Source organism: Trachemys scripta, chromosome 5 (genome assembly GCF_013100865.1).
Source record: "Trachemys scripta elegans isolate TJP31775 chromosome 5, CAS_Tse_1.0, whole genome shotgun sequence".
Taxonomy (NCBI): domain Eukaryota; kingdom Metazoa; phylum Chordata; order Testudines; family Emydidae; genus Trachemys; species Trachemys scripta.
The window spans coordinates 90758723-90780531 of NC_048302.1; the positions used below are offsets into that span (position 1 = coordinate 90758723).

At 43.1% G+C, this 21809-nt stretch overlaps 3 protein-coding genes across 16 annotated transcripts in view; 1 reads left to right on the forward strand and 2 right to left on the reverse strand.

Moving 5' to 3' along the window:
- FRYL (FRY like transcription coactivator) overlaps positions 1 to 3735 on the forward strand; it is a 394573-nt gene extending 390838 nt beyond the window's left edge. For 12 of the 14 annotated variants that reach the window (XM_034771653.1, XM_034771656.1, XM_034771654.1 and 9 more), the window contains 2 exons: positions 1069 to 1265; positions 1678 to 3735. In XM_034771653.1, coding sequence (XP_034627544.1) covers positions 1069 to 1265; positions 1678 to 1936 — 456 coding nt within the window. In that variant the 3' untranslated portion in view covers positions 1937 to 3735. The remainder of the gene's footprint in view (positions 1 to 1068; positions 1266 to 1677) is intronic. The other 2 variants (XM_034771651.1, XM_034771652.1) reach the window with 1 other exon arrangement.
- Positions 3736 to 11665: 7930 nt separating this feature from the next.
- Positions 11666 to 13607, reverse strand: ZAR1 (zygote arrest 1). The gene is made up of 5 exons (XM_034772397.1): positions 12957 to 13607; positions 12828 to 12878; positions 12528 to 12620; positions 12375 to 12449; positions 11666 to 12065 (listed from the first exon to the last, which is right to left on the reverse strand). The coding sequence occupies exons 1-5, from the start codon at positions 13593 to 13595 to the stop codon at positions 11922 to 11924; spliced, it is 1002 nt and encodes a 333-aa protein (XP_034628288.1). The 5' UTR covers positions 13596 to 13607; the 3' UTR covers positions 11666 to 11921.
- An 866-nt stretch (positions 13608 to 14473) lies between these two features.
- Positions 14474 to 20143, reverse strand: SLC10A4 (solute carrier family 10 member 4). The gene is made up of 3 exons (XM_034772974.1): positions 19568 to 20143; positions 18467 to 18677; positions 14474 to 15528 (listed from the first exon to the last, which is right to left on the reverse strand). The coding sequence occupies exons 1-3, from the start codon at positions 20011 to 20013 to the stop codon at positions 15013 to 15015; spliced, it is 1173 nt and encodes a 390-aa protein (XP_034628865.1). The 5' UTR covers positions 20014 to 20143; the 3' UTR covers positions 14474 to 15012.
- Positions 20144 to 21809: the final 1666 nt, after the last annotated feature.

Consider the following 21809-nt stretch of genomic DNA (forward strand, 5'->3'; position numbering starts at 1 on the left):
ACATTTCTAAAAAAAAAAAAGCTAATAGAGGTTTTTACAACAGAATGTTAATTAAAAGAGCCTGTAGAGCCATACAAAACTGCTGAGTTGAAAGGGCAGCTGGGCACTTAATGAAGAGGAAGCAATTTTAAGCTGTCACTCAAATGGTGTGCATTGGCTAGCCTACTTGAGCTAGCTTGAATCCAACTACCACAGGTAACAATAACAGTGAAGACAGCACAAGATGGACTTTGGTGCAGTTAGTACAAGCTCAGCACAGATCCTGGGTACATACTCAGCTCACTAGCCTACTCTGAAGCCTGTGCTATGCTGTCTTCAGTGCTCCTTTTACCCTCGCTAGGTGACTCAAGCTAGCTCAGATACGCTAGCCTGTGCACAACTTTTGCCCTTTTTCTCCTCAAGTCTCTCCCACACTCCTTATCAGTTACACACACACCTCCCTCCCCCGTAATGGGCACCTGGATATTTTCATTCTTCAGATCCCAGTATGCACATTTGTTGATAACATTGGGTAATGTTGATGAAAGGACGTGTCTCCTAGTCAGCCAGGTGCTGTGACAACTGGGCATGCATATTTATCCCCCTTGGCTGCCCAGCGCTGCAGTATGTGCACTGGCTGGACCACACTATAGTGTTTGGTCACCACTGCTATATACGTGTACTGAACTTTTTCTTTATTTATAATAGAATCATTTCAATTTTTTTTTATTCTTCCAAAAGAGGCTACTTCTTTATGTTGATTTGATACATGGCTACAGGTGAAAGGGTTCATGGCCCACCAATTACAGTGTGAGTGCGAGGTAAGAATTCCTGCAAGGAATTCTAAAGAACTGACTAAGGACAGACTATGTGAAAGACCAAATGCTCATTACAGGTACTTGACTCATGTAATCATCCATATGCATGAGTGTTTGGGCCAAGTGGCCACATTGGTGCCCTTGTCTGTGTCCCCACCTCATGCACAGTTCTGGGGGAGGGAAAGTGCACATCCCTATCTTCCTGCAACACTTAATTTGGCTGAAAAGAGTTTTTGATACAGAAAGGCTCAACTCTCCATATTTCTTTTAGGTTATAAACATGTCAGAGGAACTTGCCCTGCTGGAGAGCTGTCTGAAAGAGGCTGAATCTGCCTCAGACAGTGGTATTGAAGAAATTGAAATATCAGAGGCTTCCCAAGCTAGCACAGAAACTGCCATTCATTCTCTCATTGAAACCTTGAGAAGCAAGGAGTTTATATCAGCTGTAGCACAGGTCAAAGCTTTCAGGTAAAATGCAAAATGATTTAAATTATTATGCTTTTAGAGCAGCACTCAGTTTCCTAATGGACATTTTTAATTTAAACATAGGCTTGATTCCAATTTTTTTTTTTAACTCTTGCTAGATGTCCTTGTTGAAAAGGACAAACCTGACTGTGTTTTTCTCTTGTGCATTTTCACCATTTAATGAGTAGTTCTGATTTTTAAGAACTGTATCCTTTGAAAAATAAACTTAATGTATATTATTCTGTAAGAAAATGACATCTTGTTAATAAGTATAGGAATAGCACCTTAGAACGAACTCTCTTCTCACATTCTTGTCCTATATAACACACCTATTCTTTAAAACAAAAATGAAAGTCATGTTGACTAATTGCTTTTTCTTTTGAAAGAAAATATTAAATATTTTATATGTTCACAGGTCTATTTGGCCCAATGACATATTTGGCAGTTCTGAAGATGACCCAGTCCAAACGCTGTTGCATATATATTTTCGTCATCAGACGTTGGGCCAGACTGGTAGCTTTGCAGTAGTAGGCTCTAACCAAGACATGTCAGAAGCCAGTTCAAAACTGATGGAACTTAATCTAGAAATTCGAGAGTCTCTACGCATGGTTCAGTCCTATCAGCTTCTAGCAAAAGCCAAACCTGTAGGAAATATGGTGAGCACTGGATTCTGAACAGCTTTTCATTTAGCTAAGCTAAGGATGCCTCAGAACATTATCAAGCACCTTTCAAAAAAAAAAAAAAAAAAAAAAAACTGATGGCCAATACAAAATTTTAACATAGCACGAAATTTCATCAAAAAACAAAGATCTAAAAACCAATGGAGTTAACATCTTACTGACTGCTGTTTCTACACACAACAGTTGTGTGGGCGGTAGTGATTTTTTTATTATATAGATATAAACTACGTTAAGGGAAAAGGGCTAAACGCAATGCATATACATGCATTATTTTCTGTAGAAACAGAATTGTAAGTGCTGTTGCAGTAATGGCCTCCAGATGGTGAGACAAGTAAAGCAGGTGGGATGAGGCTAAAATCAAGGCTGATTTATTTTGGCTGAAGACCTGCAAGATTTCCTGGTTTTACAACAGTAAATGTAATCATCAACTAATGCCTAATGACACACTGTGCAATGTCATGAAGAATGTGCAGTCATACATGAGCAGAAAAAGGACTTGTAAAGACTTTGCAAAAACCATTGATGTCTCAATGTTTTGTTTTGCTTTTCGTTTTGTCTGTAATGAGGAATTATGTGTGAGAGTTGAAATGTATGGATATGCGACTGTTGCATTTTGAAGGTATGGATGTTTGTTGATAAGGTCTCAGAGCATGCCTAAAAGAGCAATGCAAGATTATTTTTGGAGAAATTTTATTTTATTAGCTCTAATCCTCATAGTGTGTAAATGTTAGGACATTTAATAATATTTTAAACTGGGATTCCCCAGTGTTTCTAAAAGAAATAATATATCTGTTAACTTTATTGGAATGCTGCTCAGTTCTCTGATCAGTGCTTATGTTACAAATATTGATAACTAACCAAAAAGTAGCTGCCTGCAGAGACTTTAAAATGTATATTAAAGATATATGCTGCCCATCAGCAATTCTCATTAGAAGAAAGTTAACTTATTTTATTCTGTATATATTCTAGAAACTATAGTGCAAAACCAGTATTTTTCTTGTACATTCATGCAATGCACTGTTATGAGAATAGATGTACAAAGCTAACGGGGGGGAGGGGGAAGGGGAACAGTGGCTATTGGTGGTAGAATACATGACTTGCAGTCGGTGTAGTCTGCTGAGTTTAAGAAGAGGTGTGGATGCATTTACACGTATCTTCATAACTCATGTTACACCTCAGGAATTGGGACTACAGGAAAAAAAAAAGGAAGAAGAAAACTATCAAAACCTGCAATATACTGATAGTTCATAGTCATTGTTCACTGTAGCATAAAATGAACTGGATTCTGTTGAAAATCATTTTGTAAAAAATGTGAATGTAGTCCCATGATTCCTGCAATTTGAAAGGAACACCCAGTATTTTTATATGCATCTCTCTTACCCACTGTGATTTTTTTTTTTTTATTAAACTGGGCTCTGTAATTCTAGAGTTTAGAATGTACAAATGAAATTCTTAGCTTTGCCTTTTCTTGGGGAAGTGGACCCCACTAGAAATGTAATTATGCTGAAATGCATTAATTGAAGGCACTGTGCACACTGCTGGACTGCTGACAGTAGTTGTTACCTTAACAAGCTCTGTAACTGGTCAAAGCACATTCATAATCACTGTATTTTTTGACCTGATAAAATTGAATTATTTTGATGTTTCTGTGGTACTGTAGATGGTGTTCTTAATTATTTAATAAGTATTTAGTGGGGATATGTAGTTTTATTTAGTGGCGCATTACACTTTTATTTACATCATCTTTTACCAGCCCCCCTTTTTTTTTTGTAAAATAAAAACATTGTACCTGTCATTGTGTGTATTTTGTGCAAGCTAGAAGGATAATAGTGTCATTTTTAGAAGTTTGTAAACATTGAAGTGGAAATATTTCTTAGCAGTTAACATAGTATACAATTTCAGCAATGAATTGGCAAATAGGACCAATGAGAAAACACAAATCTATCTACACTACAGACTTTTAGTGTGCATCAGATTGTAATAGGGCTTATACTGCACATGCCTCACATCCACTTATGAATTCTAGTACACAATTCCTAACCAGTAATGTGTACAGTTTTTAGAACTTCCTCTTCTTGCAATTATCAGACTAAACTGGGTCCTAGCAATATTCTCTTATTTTATAGCTTAGCCTTATCTGGCTGTTTCCCAATCCACCTTTCTCCCCAGCCTCTGAAGGAACTACATCTTAAAATGCACTACACAGTGTCTTCCTAGCACTCTTTTCTCCCACAGCAGCCATCCATGCAGCCACATAAATTGGCATACCACTTCCTTGTGGAGTGTACTTTATTTTGTTAACAGGAGACAGCATTTACACATCCACTTCTTATAACTAGCTGGATTCTTGTGCTAGCTGCTATCCTAGCTGATTAAGTACCTGATTTGATACTGGGGGTCAATGACCTGTTTACTAAAGAAGGTTAAGGTTTAGCCAAGTGAAATCATGAGATTTGCTGAATATGCTGTGGCCTGGAGTGTCAACTAATGCAAATGGGGGGGGGGGGGGGAGAAGAGAAGAGAGGAGAGAAGGGAAGGGAAGAGAGAGAAAGCAATGAAGGATTAGTCTGACTGAGAAGATTGCAACCAGGCAGCCAACAACTAACCCCAAGATAACTTGTACTTTCTTTGAAGAACTGGCCCAGATTTTTAGCAACAAACCAAGATCTATCCTACTTCATGTACTCAAGAGCTTTGTGGCAGTCCCTGCAACTCCATCTGAAGTTACACAATCCAGTGTCCACAACAGGTCCCGTGTGCTATGAAAACGGGAGTTTGCATTGGGCATAGGCCTGAGATAGGGACAGGAAGTTCTTGCATTTGACATGAATCAGAACTGCCTACTAAATGTTTAAAACATAGTAGAATGTGAAACTAGAGAGGATGGACAGCCCATAGGATTAACTTATTACTGCCCTTATCAAAAGCACCCAATCCTCCAATTGCCAAGAGTGCTAGAAGAAATAGTAACCAGGGAGGGTGGAAACCAGATGTTATCCCCACCCTACTACTCCCTATTTATAGCATTTACCTGACTACTACCAGCTGCTGTAGTGAAGCAGCATCCAGCCAGCCCACTTCTCAAACTATATTAAGAGCCAATCTCTTTCCTCATCAATGATGCAGGACCTGAAGTGATGTAGGATGATATGGCAGAAGTAGCGGTTTTCAAAAGCAGAGTGATGACAACTGCAGCTCTCTATGCCTTCCTCGTGGCAATCGTTTAATTTTTATGTAGTGAAATTATGAATTGCATACAGGTAAATTTTGAAGTCTCTGTATATAAAGTATCCCTTCAGAGTGAAGAAAATTAAAAGCAGCAGACGTCTTTCTGTGCCTTACAGTTCTAGGATTGTCACAGAACTTGATCATCCTGAGGTCCATAACACTAATCTACACTACTGCATCTTTAACAACAAGGTAGTCTTACAAAGATCTGATTCTTAGGTAACTGGGGGAAAATGTACTTTTTCCATATCCCACAGGCCATAGTCTTTGCCTTCTGATCAAGTCTACTGTTCCAGGACGGAAAAGTTTTCCGATGCACTATTCATTGTCCCCAGAGCAATGAAGATATACCTCAAACACATGGATTGCTTCAGAAAAATCAGCACACTTATTTTTCCATCCAAAATGTCTCAAACAAGACAACTTATCCATAGCCAGATGGATAAGATGGTGTTAGAAATGCATACAGTGTATTGGGTGTGCAGGTTCCAAGGTTCATTTAATGCAGTCCAATGTAGCTCTTTGGTCTGAAGGAGCATCAGTCACCTTAAAAGAAATCGAGAAGTTGTCTATATTGTCCTTTTAATACTGGTCATTAAGTTGCCCAAGATTGGCTTGTTCTCCTCTGGAGAGGTCTCCTTTGGGAAAAAGGTGTTTTATTTAGTAGTCTCTAAAGAAAATGTTATTTCCGCAGTCCCGGTCAGGAAAAATGTGGGCAATTTCTCTCTGATCTCTCTTCCCACTATTTTCCATAGTGCTCTCCATCATAGATATGCATGGTCAGGAGCCAGAAGGGAAAATTTGTTAGCTGATCATTTCCTTTCTAGAATGGAACTTTTCCCTCAGTCTAACACATCCTTTCTGATTTGTACAAGTAATAAAGAATTTTGACATAATACAGATTCCAAGGCCAGAAGGGACCACTGTGATCATCTTGTCCAACCTCTTGTTGGAAACAGGCCCTAGAACTTCAAAATAATTCATAGAAAATATCTTCTAGAAAAAACATCTGATCTTGATTTAAAAATTGGCAGTGAGGGAGACTCCACCAAGACCCTTGGTAAATTTTCTAGTGGTTAATTACCCTCACTGTCAAATTTGCCTTATTTCCATTTTTAATTTGTCTTGCTCCAATTTTCAGTCATGAAATCATTTTATACCTTTCTCTGATAGACTGAAGAGTGCCTTAATAAATATTTGTTCCTTATGTGGATACTTAAGCTGTAGTCAAATCACCCTTTAGTCTCACAGAAAGAGACCACCACCACCACGTATGTTTTCCAATCCTTTAACCACTCTCATGCCTCTTCTCTGAACCCTCTCCACTTTATCAACATTCTTGAATTGTGGGAACTAGAAGTGGATACAGTCTTCCAAAAGTAGACTCATCTATCTACTCCTACTTGAGATACCTGTTTAGGCATCCCAGGAACAGGTTAGCTCTTTTGGCCACAGCATCACATTGGAAGCTTATGGTCAGGTGATGTTCCTGAGAAATGGTAAACTGGAAAAAGATTCATGGGTTGTGGAGGATAGAGTTCCCCTGCCTGCAAGCATGACCTACATTCTTTGTTCCTAGAGGTATACATTTAACCATATTAATGCACAGTTGTGCTGTTTACCAAGTGATCAAGGTTGCTCTGAATCCATGATCTTTTGTTATTTACCACTGCCCCATTTTGTGGGTCATTTGTATACTTTGTGGTTTCTTACACATCATTGATTAGAAACCATTAGAATGCAAGGCCCCAGGATCAATCTTGGAAACACTCACTTGATGACAATTCCCCATTTGTTTTACATTTTGAGACCACTCAGATACATTAAATGGATTTAAAAACTAGGTGTCATGTTAACTTTATATCTTTCTAGTATTTTAATCAGTGTCATGTTATACAAAGTCAAACACCTTAAAGGTTAAGTATATTACATTTATAACTATTGATAAAGGTAATAGTGTAATCTCATAAGAAAAGTTGGAAGAGATCTATTTTCCCATAAACCCATGTTGATTTGCATTAAATTATGTAACCCTCCTGTAATTCCTCATTGATAGAGTCCCATATCAGCTGCTCCATTGTCTTACCTGGGATCAATGTTGAGCTGACAGGTCTATAACTACATGGGTCAAAATTGTAATTATGTACATGGGTATGAGTTGAAGGAGTTAGATATGGCCAAACCTTTAGAAATACTTATTACTATTTGATGGAAACGTGGACTACCTCTCCAATCTGTGCAGAGAAGGCACAGCCCATTAATGGATTGGGGAAAAAAAAGTTTTCCCTCATTCCACATATTGATGTGATTAAGCCAAATTCTAATATACAGCAGACTCCCCAGCAAACATATTTAAAGACTCATCTTTTCACACTGGCACTCTACAACCCTCACTTTAGACATAAGTGGCCAGTAGTCAGTGTCTCAGATAATTTGTAGGAAGAGGAGAAAACACAAAAACAAACAAACAAAACAAAACAGACAGGGGTGGAGGGGGGGGGGGGGAGAAGAGAAAACACAAACGTAGGAGGAAAATCTCAGGACAGTCAACATGAGGAAAGACAGGGACAAGCATGTCCTTCCAAGAATTTGAAATAGCATTGGGAAGGGAAGAGTAGGAGAGATGGAGGGAAAAGACAAAAGGGCACCAAAACCAGAGTAAAAGGGAAATAAGGCAGCAGAAAAAGCAGTAGCTGGACAACCACATGTAAGCTTGCTGCCATGCTGGAGGCATGGTCGTTTGTCCTTGCATATGAACACCACTACTGCTGCATTCTCCCCCAATACAGCAAATCACATCTTTCCATAGAGTCTTCCCCTTGAGTTATGGCCTCTCCATCAGTGGATACCCAGAGATGCAAGCCAACACACTATTCACATGCATAAGCAGTCCATCTGTAGTCTACATTTACACTTCATGTCACATCTGGACTTTCAGGTTTTGAAAGGGAAGGGGATTTACATTTTTTCTGTGCTGTTTGGTTCAGTTCATAGTCTAACAATTAGTTAAACTGGTAGGCGGGAAGATGAGCAATAACTTTAATGGGTAATGGAAAGGGATATAGACAAATAACAAAATTGCTTAAGGGAGAATAGATAAATTATATAATTTCCCTACAATTTTAAGCTATCCCCTGCATTTATTGAATATGAACTGGACAAAGGACAAGTCACTCTTCCTCTTTCCTATTACCAAAATATTGGTACTATGTATCCCTTATCTGGGATATGTTTAGCATACTAGCTGCTATTGCATCGTACTTCCTCACTGGGAGTCTTAAGTGGACTAAAGCAACCACATTTCTCCTGCACCCAAATTGAGCTAGAATTTCCATCACTTTCACAGAAGTTACCCAAAAAAACAAGTCAACTTGGAGGTCTATTAAAGGTTACCTGTTGAGCTTGACATCTCCACTTCCTTCAGTCTCCAAGAACATGCTCCCAGAGCAGTCTGGTCCTTTTCAAATCCTTGCTGGTGAAGCAGTAGAGTAATCAGGAAGGGCAAGCTAAATCCCCAGCTGGCAGAGCAATCTTACTGAATTCCTCCTAGTATGGCAAACAAAGTATCCTCTCCCCTCCTACAGGGTCCAGTTCTTGAAAAGTTCTAGCCTTATTTACCTTAGGTGTTGCGATTCAGCTCTCTTCTAGGAGTGTTTCTAACCACACCAAGTAGTAGGATGTGAGGGATGGATAGGTACACTTCCAATACTGCATCTATGAGTCTTGGACCAATAGTAGTCAACCTTCACAAAGCTTTAGTAATTGTTAGCCAGAGTGACTGATGCTCTGACAAGACAAGCTTCAACCATCCCCACCCCACCCCAAAAAAGGGACTTGATCAGCCATTCCTTATCCCCACTAATCTAATAGTATCAAACATCAAGCCCCAAGCATAGAGCTGGGGCTTCAGCTCCATCCATCCCATCAGAGGAATCAATTTGGCAGTGTATAGGTCTATGAACCTCAACGTGTCATTTTTCAGATACCACTTTAGATTGCCCCAGAATTAGGATTGCTGAGCTGTTTGGTTTTTGTGCATTAGGACCCAGCAAAATAATTCAACATCCTAAATTTATAAATAGGTCTCCACATTCAAAAATGGCTCTAGTGTTCTGTGATAGACTCCAGGACCAAATATTAATCCCAGAACTCAAATGCGGAAAATACCCCACATACTCAGCACAGGCAGTAAAGTTGCCTACATTTCCAAACACACTGTTGGACAGAAATGGATAATAGGAAGAGGCAAAACAAATTATATTTATGCTGGGAACAAATCTGTGCTAAAACACTTAATCTGGGTCACTGCAACTAGGTCAGAAGGGTATTTAAAAGCTAGTTGGTCACCACTGCGATTCTAGCTGTAGCATTTAACTGCATACCTAGAAACAAGTTTGTGAAGGGGAAGAAGAGGGATGTAGAAGGTCATCCTACAAGCTGCAGAATACAAACTGATGAAGAATGTACTGCAAACAAAATAGCAAGGAGGAGTAATGTATACACATTACATCATTTGAAATTAGAAAATCCATGTCCTGTTTTACAAACTGATTATCCTTACTTTAGTTAAAGGTTGAGTCTACCCAACTGCTTTACATGGTATTATATGGCATTTTAAAAGGTTCCCATTAATAGATGTAGATTAGAATTCTGTACATAACTAAATGCAGCAATTCTTATCTCCAAGAATACCTTTACTGTAAGGAAAAAAACTGGTTTCCATTCTTATGTAGTGTGCCCTTTCCCATCTTCACTGGGGAAGGGAGAGAAGAGAGTGGCAGATCTAGTGAACTTTTAGTCAAGTATGAAGCACTTTATAGTAACTGCCTGCAGAAGGCCCTACATTACTAGATAGACATACTAAGTTTAATTAATAAAAAGACCTTATTTAAGAAAGATTATGTTCGGTCTTTCCAAAAAACGCTTTTTAAAAAATATTGGGAGTTTAATATACAAGAAAGTCTTCAGTATACAGTAGCACTGTTGCCTAGTAATCTGACCCCAAGCTTGATGAACAGTGGAAGGGGCAGTGGAGAAAACACTATAGTTTTCATCCAGTGGCTGATAAGCTACATTCCATACATCAAACTAATTAGAGGTAATTATAGAGAGTAGTCTTTTAAGTAGGATGCAACATTTGATAAGAAATTGATGTTTACTACTAATAAATGAGTACCTTTCCCAATAAGTGCTGGTTCCTACAGAGGGTCCACATAGCTTACAGCAGCAGCGACTTCAGGCCAGTACTGTGCTATTGTGGGATTGGGAGACAGCAATTCCCTGGTTCTGCTTACTCATACTGTGGTTCCAGTTCATGTCTGTGCCACAAATCCTCTCATATACCTTAAGGACTTTCTTCAGTTAGAGAAGGGGAGGATCACATGCAAGCAGGCAGAAGCCAAGCACTGTGGATATGTGATAGGTACAGGCAGAGTTTAAAGGCACCTCCAGAAGTTACAGACAGCCCTATCTTGTGTTTTCCATCTTAGGATACTGGCTGTGGGTCAGTAAGGAAGACGTTTAAAATTATGCAACAGTTTCCTTTTATAAAAACTTCCTTCTGAAATTGCTACATAATACCACCCTTCCTCATGGTAATAGTGTTGCAGTCGATAAATAAATGTTGGGGTGTATCAAGTCAAAAAGAAAGCTGGTTATTAGCAATGTGTTATCTTTAAAGGAGAGTTTCACAGAAAAAATTATACATTACTGACTCTTGGAAACAGAAGATTTTGTCTACACAGTTTGAAAGATATACAGGTAGAGAAAATTAACAGTCACTATCAGATTAGCTAATAAAGTAAGCTATTTCACAGTAGGCTCCATAAGTGAAAAATGCAGCCGTGATAGTTATTGATAGCCACAATGATCTGTATCAATTACAAATTGATCAAAACATTAAAAAACAGACACTGAAAATCGTTAGTCTATTAGCAACAGCTGTTTCATTTTATCCTCTCCCCTTTACAGCTATGCACACCTGGAGGACATACCCCTTTTAGATTAAGGGGTTGCATTAAAGGTAGTGCTACAACAGTCCCTGGAAGTATTCAGATTAGTGATGCCATTTCTACAACTAAACTAGCTACTAGTCTTCAGCTCAAGCCTAGGATTATACACATTTTGTTTCACGATTGGACTAACCCTCTGCCTAGTCAAGAATTGCTAACTTTCAAATGTTAAAGTGATTGATGGGAAGAAAGTTGTGTATGTTTATGTACTCCTACACTGGTAAGTGACTGTAGGACATTTAGTTAAATTACAATCCTACATTAATATTTGCCTGTATTGTGGAAGGATGCCATTGGATTTTCATTCTTGTGTTAAATGAGATGGATGCTTTACATAGAGCAATAGAGGTAGTTTACACCAGTAATCTGTTTGAGACTCAGCTACTTAAGTCACTTCCCAGAGATGTCTCCCTGAAGCATAGGGAGGTCACTAGGAAAGCATGTCTGCCTCTTCCAGAAGCAGAAACTGCTAGATGTTGTCACCATAACAATAAGTCAGCCACAGGCATACTCTTCCTTGTATGACAGCCTTCTCCCCCATTCCTAATGTAAGTGTTGCAACTTCCATACTCAAAGAAGGTAGACATGAGCATGCCTTATCTGTTATAACAGTGCTTCGCCATACCTTTATTTGTAGGTTTGCCCAGCCATATCCCACCATATTATATATTCTTTCAAAAGAAAAAAACTGCTTTGATTGCAATTTTACACTAGGATCCTTTAAACAAGAAGTATCCCAGTCAAATAATATATTTGAAACTAAATGTACTATCACAGGAAAGACGTTTGCCTTTGCATCTCCCACAGAGATCTTGACGATGGGGTCTCTTGGGGTCCACATGGCGCACTTTCACAGGGCAGGTGCATCTGGTCTGCTTACAGCTCTAGAAAGAAGAAAGGATGTTGGAGGAGAAAGTACTTGAACTGCAGTGATACAGGCAAGGCAGGAAAGATCTGCAAGCTTAGGAGAGGGAGCAGCATTAGCTACAGTAGTTTAGATTATAGCCTCCCTGCACTGAGCAGGAGTGAGGCTGCTGACAAAGCCCCAACACACTTGTGGTGCTAGAGCACAGCTGGAGTTCCCAGGCTTACTGGAAGGAATGGTGGTGAAGGCCCCACAAACCACCTCCCTGAGGTAGGCCAAGTTACAGGGCTCCCCAGTGCACTAGCTAGCCCGAGGGGGCGGTGCTCACCTGGCAGGTGATGTCCTCCACACGGTAGGGGTTATAGGATTTCTGACATGTCCGGCAGAACTGCCTGAAGTAGACCTGGAGGAAGGGGGAAGGCGGGTCAGTGGCAGTCAGAGCCTAGGGGCAGAGGGGCAACCCCAGGGACACCAGGCCTACCTTGTTGGTGCCCTGCACACACCACACATAGGCGCTCTCCCAACGGATGTTGCAGTCCTTGCAGTGGTAGTAGCCGTACTTCTGCTCCAGAAACTAGGGGGAACAAGGGTTACTCAGCCACAGGCAGGGAGCCAGCCCCCAGCCATGCCAGGCCTGCCCAGCTCCCGCACCGCAAGGAGTGACCCCACCACAGAGAATCGCGTGGGCTCCAGGGCTAGTCACCTGAGGCCCCGCCCCCGGGCTTCCCGCCACCCCCTGTCCCGCAGCCGCACGCGGTGACCCGACCTGCCCGGCCCTCACCTGGAAGCGCAGGCGGGTCTTGCCCTGCCCCGGCTCCTGAGGGGCTGCGGCCTGGGGCAGCCCCGCCTGGGGCTCGGGGGCCTCCACCGGGCCTTCCTGCCGCGGGGCAGCTGCCTCCTCCTCCGCCACCTCCTGCTGCTGGGGCGGCCGCGGCTCCTGCGGCTCCACGCTGCTCCCCGGGGGCTGCTCCCAGCTGGCCCGCACGGCGGCCGCCTCAGTGCTCTGCTGCTCCTCTTCCTCGGCGGCCGCCTCCTCCGGCTCCTCCTCGGCCGCCTCCTGCCCCGGGTCCTCGGGCTCGGGCTCCTCCAGGAAGGTGGTGAGTCTGCGGGACGCCATGGGCGAGTACACGGCGATGGTCCTGGGGAAGCGCACGGGCCGGCCGCTGGTGGTGGCGGGGCTGCCCTGCTCCTGCTCGCGGGGCCGCAGCGAGGGCAGCCCAGGGGCCGGCCGCCGCCGCAGAAGCAGGGTGCGGGGCCCCAGCGAGCACTGCACCGAGGCGTCCTGCCGCGGGTTCACCTGCACCCCTACCTCCTTGGTGTTGGCCTTGCGGAGCCGCGGCGTCAGGCTGGGGTTCACCTGGGACAGGATCGCCTTCAGCTGCGCCCGCTGGTAGTTATCGAAGTACTCGGCCGCGGCCGCCGCCGCTGTGTCCCCATAGCTCGAGAAGTAGGTGCCCCGCTGCCGCCAGGCGCCCGGAGGCCCTTTGCCCTTGGGCGGCTGGTAGCGATAGGAGTAGGGGGTGTAGGCTGAGTACAGGTAACTATCCATAGCCTCGTCCGCCATAGCGCCTGCCCCAGTAGTTGGGCCTGCGGGGGCTGCTTTAAATAGCCCGCCCTGGGGTAGGGCAGGCCCAGGTGTACGTCTCTCTCTCCCCCCCCCCCCGCCACCTGAGCGGGGCTGCTGCCATTGGCGGAGGGGTAATGAACCACCTCGCCGCGGATTCCCTGGTGGGGATCGCTGTCCCGGGAAGCCCGCGAGGAAAGCAAGTGGAAGGGAAGAGCGGGCTAAGCCCGGGGTCCAAGGAACATAGCAGAGGTGGGAGGGGAGCCACCGGGCAACCGCGGCGGCGGGGACGCAGAGCTTCAGGCAGGTCTTTGAAGCAAGTAAACCCCTTATTGGTACAACCCTCCTGGGTTCTCTCTATCTCTTAAATGTCCTGAGTCTCCCTTCCTCTGTCACTTGAGTTACACTCGCCGTGTGGGGGCCCTAGAGTCTGTGCCGCGCTCATGTGAGCTGAGGGGTTTAGCCGGAGGCTATGGAGCGTTTTCTTTTGAGCGGACCCGGTACATTGATTGGTGATATTCCCACGGGAGAAGCAAGAGGCTGTGTGCCGCAGACAAACAGTAATAGCGCGGTGTCGGTGACGGAAACAACATGCGGGGGAATCCAGGGGCGCTGGAGCAATGTGTTTAGCGGGGCTGCTGACAGCCTTCAACCAAACTGTAAACCCTGTGTATGATGGAAACCACTTCAAGCCAGGGGGTGCGGGAGCACCCCCAGTTCCAGCACTTATGGCTGAATCTGTGAAGGAGGAAGGAAGGCATGAATTCCTTGGCTGCTACTAAACATAAGAGCCAGGGACCAGGAAGTTTAAGAAGGGAGGATTTACCTTCCCTGCAGATAAATCGCTGCTAGATACATCGCTAGATAAACTAGACCGTTACTTGCACTTCCTTTTAATTTTTAGTTATCTTTGGAGGGATTTTAATTAGTGATTAATACAGCATTAATTCATCTTTTCCACGCATTTATCATCAGAACAATAGACAGGATGTTTTTTACAACTAATGGGATGCATGAAATTGAACGACACTTTACAAATATAATCTAATTTGCTCGTCTGTTCACATCACAAATTAACCCTTTCCGACAAAATGCTTCATTCATTAAGTAAGGCTGTCCCTGCCTTACTTAATTCACCAAAGAGCTTCTTCGTATGAAGATGTAGACTTATCTCCTTGTATCACATTGATTTTTGTACATATAAGGCTATATGTGGGGGAAAATATTCGCAACTGGCACAATAGTAAACGTATGATCATTTTATACACTGGGAGTAGATGGGTGGGTTATGGAAGCTGGTCAGTACCCCAGCTGCCTGTTTTACTAGTTCCCAAAACATATCGCAAATACCATATAATATTACTGTAACTCAAGCGTCCCCTTCTGATGCTCTGTTGTCCATCTACAGTGCAGTCTGTGCAGGCTCCATCAGAATAGAATTGCGTTCTTCTGTAGTCACTGTGCCGTATGAGGTATCTGCCATTTCCTCCTCTTTCAGTTTCTTGTAAGAAATATCTGTGTCATCATCTTCATTTAGGGGATCTTGTTTATAGGTATCTCTTCCGTACATCTTGTACACTAACACAAAAATCCCTGCTTCTGCAGCCTGGAAAAGTGCATAAAGCAAGGGAAACATATACATACTTCCTATGAGGTGTGGTGGAAAAGTTAGTTTCAGTAGAGCCGTGCAGAGCTGGACATTTTGACATCCTGTTTCCAAGGACACTGTCCTCTTGCAATGAGGTGGCAGGTGAAATAAAGTAGCTAAGCCATATCCTGAGGCATAGCCCGCTAAGGGCATCAAGATTGCTACTATGTAGACAGACGCAGGGATACTTGCCAGCAACTCAGGTCCCAACATAGTGCCAGTCAGAATGAAAAGAAGCACCAAAGTCACTAAAAGGGACCACAAGGAAACCTAACAATAATGAATAATCACAATCAGATATGTCAGAGAAAAAAGAAGGGAAAACTTACATTAGAGTGGTTTAAAAGCAAATTAATTAAATACACAATTATTAAAATAGTGTTTAAACTATATATTTGTTTTAAAAATCAGCACATTTTATTGTAGCAGTTACAGCAGAAGCTTTTCCTTATATGAATAGTGAACAGACTAAATGTTATTGACAGACATTGAAAAAGACCACTCTGCTTAATTCCAAATTCCCGGGAGTTTGTCATACCCTTAGCATTTCTAACATAGAGCTTATTGTAACCTATCCATTGATGGACAGATTCTGCTACCCTTTCTTACCTTGGACCTGATCTAAAATTTCAGTGGACTTTGAATCAGGCCCAAGGTGAATAAGGGTGGGGAAAAATCTGTCTCTTAATTAGTTTTTAACAGTATAACTTGTTCGGGATACTTTCTCAGAAAGACAGTAACAATCTGCATTAATGTGTGTAAATTTTCATTTAAAAAGAAAATGAAGCTAAGTCTTATTTTTGCTATAATACTTTAAAATATTACTTTAAAAGTGTAAATTGGATAAACTATTTAAAGACATTTGATCTTGCCTAACAATGTGTATGTCAAGTTTAAGCCTAAAGGAGATATAAACCATCCAAACTGACAGTTAAAAAAGATGGTACCAGTTCTGAAGTAAGGTCTGATCCCATTGAATTCAATGGCAGTTATATAATTTACTTCAATTGGTGTAAGATTGGGCCCAGAGTTTGGGTCTTTTTAGTTTAGTGTATTCTGTGCACGCTGCAACCATTGAGTGATTTTTGCAGTATTAACTGGTTGTGTGCTGAGTGGCTTTACTTTACCTTCGAGCATGTTTTGCTTGAAAGTTTACCTTAATTTTTAACTTTCATGTTTTGTTTTTTGATGAACAGAAATATTAATTTCACTATTGTTGCTTTCAACATAAATATATGTTTAAAGGCTTTTGTAATAGTACTTCAATCAGGTAATTCTCTTCAATTATGGTTAGTAGTCTCCACAGCATGCTTTCACTTTTCTATCCCCATGAATTCCCTTTCCTCAAACCTTTCTCTTTCCCTTTGTTGCACGTAATAATATTAGTTAAAGGTAATAAGATTGTACATTTCTGTTGTTCAGTAAGACCATTTTTTTTATTTGTCCTCATCCTTCCCTAAAACACTGGGTGTAATACTGGTACCTTTGCTTATTTTGTTGAACCTTCGAAATTATTTTCAAATAACATGCACATAAACGTACTTTAATGTTATTTTTCTTAGTGACTTCCATACAAATTACTTGCATGATGAAGGTTTAGTCAGAAATATAGAAATTGGTTGTGCCACGATTGATGAAAAATGCTTATTGAAAATGTGTATATTTCCAAACAAAGAAATAATTTAGAAAACAGTAACTGTTATCTTTTTGTTTTAATTATTCCAAATTAAGATAGTTGTACGTGTTACTATTTTTGTTAGAACAACAAAGAGTCTGGTGGCACCTTAAAGACTAACAGATTTATTAGGGCATAAGCTTTCGTGAGTAAAAACCTCACTTCTTCGGATGCATCCGAAGAAGTGAGGTTTTTACTCACGAAAGCTTATGCCCTAATAAATCTGTTAGTCTTTAAGGTGCCACCAGACTCTTTGTTGTTCTAACAAAAATAGTAACACGTACAACTATCTTAATTTGGAATAATTAAAACAAAAAGATAACAGTTACTGTTTTCTAAATTATTTCTTTGTTTGGAAATATACACATTTTCAATAAGCATTTTTCATCAATCGTGGCACAACCAATTTCTATATTTCTGACTAAACCTTCATCATGCAAGTAATTTGTATGGAAGTCACTAAGAAAAATAACATTAAAGTACGTTTATGTGCATGTTATTTGAAAATAATTTCGAAGGTTCAACAAAATAAGCAAAGGTACCAGTATTACACCCAGTGTTTTAGGGAAGGATGAGGACAAATAAAAAAANAATAAATCTGTTAGTCTTTAAGGTGCCACCAGACTCTTTGTTGTTTTTGTAGATACAGACTAACACGGCTACCCCCTGATATTTTTGTTAGGAATTTACTGATTTTATTGCATGTGGGACTGAAGCTACTAGTTCTAATGTGGATATAGGACCTGATTATATTATAACGTTATTTATTTAAAGCACATGCTTCGCAATGTTGTCTCATAATTAGAAATATATTGAGCATTTATTTTGTGGTTTGATCTGCTCTTGTTGCATTGAAGAAATGGCATTGTCTGCCTACCTTTTATTTAGTGTTACTGTAGGGAAATATTGATTTATCCTTTGGTTTTTGTAAGAGAGCAATTTTTTTTTTTTAACAAAAAGTTACTTGTAGTCAACTCTAATCCTGTCTGTAACTGTTTTACAGAAAACAGCCACGCACGGGCAGTATTTTATTACTAGTTTACCACAATGGGCGCTTATACTTCCTCTTTGGAAAAAAGGAGATTCTGTTTAGAATTCGGAACAAGTCCTGGGGGTTTACACGAGTTTATGTGATGAGCCTTAATCCTATGATTTGAGTGATATCAATACAATACACGGAAGTGCTCAGTTTCTTCTACACTGACATGCAGTCCTGATGAAACATACCATGCACGTTCCTCTCCATGCTGGCTCCTCTACTCTTTAGTACTCACGACGTAGGGCAATATTTATGCAGTTTAGCAAGCTTTACCCGGCTCTTTATTGTAGATCTGTTAAATCTTCCCCCACGTGCATCTTTTCTTATCCTTTAACTAGACCATGTACATTCTATATCCTGAAGCAGCAGCGCCCATAGTGCGGCTCCGAGAAGCAGAGCCCTTCCCCACACCCCTATGACCACCCCAGCGAGAAGGAGCTCCCTAGGGGCACCTCGGTGTATGTAGAAGCGGGACCCGGCGCAGCTGTTGTTACCTTGAGCAAGAGATCGGCGACCCGTGTGTACTTGTAGCGGATGAAAACTCCTACGCCGATGGGGAGCAAAGTGCTGCATAGGGTCAGACTCACGGCCCCCAGGGGCAACAGCTGCACCAGAGGCGTGTTGATCCAGGCGCGGCTATATATCCACAGGCACAGGGGCATCAGCAGCAGGGCCAGCAGGGTGGAGGAGGCGGTCATGATAATACTGCAGGAGGGAGGGGACAGAACAACAGGCAGCGGGTCAGCACGAGCCGCTCTTCCATCAGCTGCTAGGGCGGGGGGACAATCCCGCCCCAGGCTCTAGTAAGAGCTGGCGATACAAATCCATTTAGTGTAACGAGGCACAAGAGCTCGGACAAGAGTCGCCCAGGGCGCAAGTAGCTGTTTGATTGCAAGAATTTCCCTTCAGTTACCGAGCAGCTGGAGATGCTCGGATATTGGCCTGAATATGGGTTGGGGGGGCGGGGTATTGCCTGCTGTGTTTTTCTGTGAAAGGAAGATTATATTTTTGCATGTTAAACCTGCCTGCCTTAGGGGGTCGTGGAGCACAAACAGATAATAATTGCAAGTGCTCAGCACGAGTTGGGCTCCTCGCATCTCCCAGAGGCGCGCAGCCAGCGCGGGAGACAACAGCGCAAGAGCTCAGCGTCCTTTTGTCGTCCCCCCCCCCCCAAATTCCCCTGATGAGATCGTGAAACCGGCTTCTCTGTCCCGGTACCCACGGGCCGCGCCCCGGAACAGGGGCAGCAAAGGCTGGTACAGACCTGATTATAAAATAGCAAATATTTTAAACAACCATAAACCCGACAGTCCTCCCGCAGCGCGCACAGTCCACACCCACCCACACCCCGGCACTTCCACACGTCCCCCCCCCCGGCACATCCACACCCCCCACACGGCTACTGACCCCCGGCACATCCCCCACCTGCCGCAGCGCCCACGGCACATCGAGTCCCCCGGCTGCCTCCCTCTCCCAGTGGGGTTCAGGCCACCTTCTCTGGGTCCTTTACTCCGACCAGGAGCGACGCCTGCCCCGCCGGGGAGGGAGATGAGCCCGGCGCCCCGCGGAGGCAGCGGCCCCGGCGGGTTGGGTACCTGAGGTTCATGTCTCCGTTGACCAGCAGGGACATGATGTTGGAGAGGTTCCCCCCAGGGCAGCAGCCGCACAGTAGCACGGCCACCGCTGCCACCTCGTCCAGGGCGAAGAGCAGCGCCAGCAGGAAGGCCAGCAGGGGCATGAGCACGAACTGGCAGAGCAGCGCCAGCAGCACCCCCACCGGCCGCCGCAGCTGCCCCCCGAGCTGGCTCAGCTCCACGGTGCAGCCCAAGCCCAGCATGGTGATGCACAGCGCCAGCCCCACGAACACGCTCAAACCCTGGTTCAGAGGGGTGTCCCAGAACTGGGGGCTGCCCCCCGGCCCCGTGCCTGCCTGCGGCACCCGGCTGGAGGGGCTGGGGCTGCCGCTGCTGCTGTTCTCGGGCTCCGGGGAGAGCGAAGCGAAGGGGGCAAGAGTCCCGTTCTCCACCCAGGAGCTGTCCATGGCTGTGCGCGCCTGGCAGTCAGCGGCTGAGCATCTAGTCAGAAACTGCCAGGTCCCTATCGCCTGCCCAAGCACTGGAGGAGCCGGGAGGCCCCACAAGGTGGGGACTGATAGGCAGTGAAGCGGCTGAGGAGACTGTCAGTCAGGCACCGGGCTGAAGCACTGGCACATTTTAGCCCTCCTCAGACCTTCCTCCCCACCCCCTAGACACCTCCACTTACAGCCAAGCACAACAGCCCTCATTCACACACATTGAATTAATCTGCCCTACACAATATAGCACCTACAGTTAGACACACTGCATCTAGTATACTCACACTACATTAGATTTCCTCTGTCTCTTACACAAGAAGGTTTGCTTTTTTGTATTCAGTGTGTCTTGTGTCTGCTTTATATAGGGTGCATTCAGTCACACACTTAACCCACAGGCATAGACAGACATCCTGTTAAGAAGCTACTCCAGGCAGGGTCCATGTCTTCCTTTGTGTCTGTTATGGTGCCAAGCTCGCTGTCAGCAGTCAACCAATAATAAAAAATGTTTTATTGCAGGTCTAGTGGAAAAACAAACACAAACCCCTTGCTACTGTTATTTCGTCTGGTAGTCTCTTGTGAAAGACTTGAAAAGAGAAGCAAGTGGTATTCACTGGGTCACCTTTGTCTGCTATTTCCCCCCCCCAAAGAAGTCTAACAAATATTTTCAACTGATAAAGGCTTGACAGGGGATTTTTGGAGGGATGGACTATGAGCAGACACATTTCAGTTTCACTCCACGCATGCTCATGACAAAAACAACAAAAATCTACTATTAAATATTAATATTATTTTCTGATTTTTGGTGCTTAATCTCACTCAGCATCCTAAAGCAAAATGAGCTAATCATCACAATGTTGTCCTAAGTGAGCAATGTCAGCTTTACCATTGATACATTCAAGGGAGGTTCAAGGTCATTCCCACTAATGGAAAGAATGTACTTGAGTAAAAGCTGTGGCATGGGTGAGGAATGATGAAAAGCTCTTTAGCCAGGTCAAATTAGAGCCACTTTCTGCTGATGATGGGCTTCAATAATGAGCAAAGAACCAACTATGTTTAACCAAGAAACTATGTGATTTAATTAATGGCAATAAATTACACAGTTTTCTGCTGCTGCATGGATCTAGAATAGGTGCTCACTCCCACTCTTGCTTTCCAAACTGGAGCCTCACAATGTAATTTTCAGAATAACCCTGGAATCTATAGAGTAGAGATGAATACTATACAGATTTTATGACATTATTCTTGATTTGCCTGGAGGAGAGATCCTTGCTAGACACTCAAAAAACTCTGTTAGTAAAAGCAGTTTATATGACATTGGAAATCAGTTTGTATGCTATGCAGGTGACAGCACACCAGCCAGAAGGGGACAGGGGCCTATCCTGTCTATTCCATTTAAGTGGATGAAGGTTTCTAAATGTAGTGGGTGACATTCTGGGCCCATTGAAGTCAATGGGAGTTTTGGCATTGATCTCAATGGGTATGTCTACAATGTAATAGAAGAACCATGGCACGGCCGTAGCTGGCCCGGGTCAGCTGGTTCAGGACAGTTGCAAGTCTTTAATTCCTGTGTACACATACCCAATGGGGCCAGGATTTCATCGGTATGTGAGGATCTCTCTTACGCATCACTCAAGCAACATATACAGGAAAAATCTAATTTTCCAGAGTTGTTCTAATTTACTGGCGTCATTTGGGTTTTAAAATTGTGTTAAAAATTGCCACCTTTCCCATATCTTATTTTTTAATATTTATTCATTATTTTA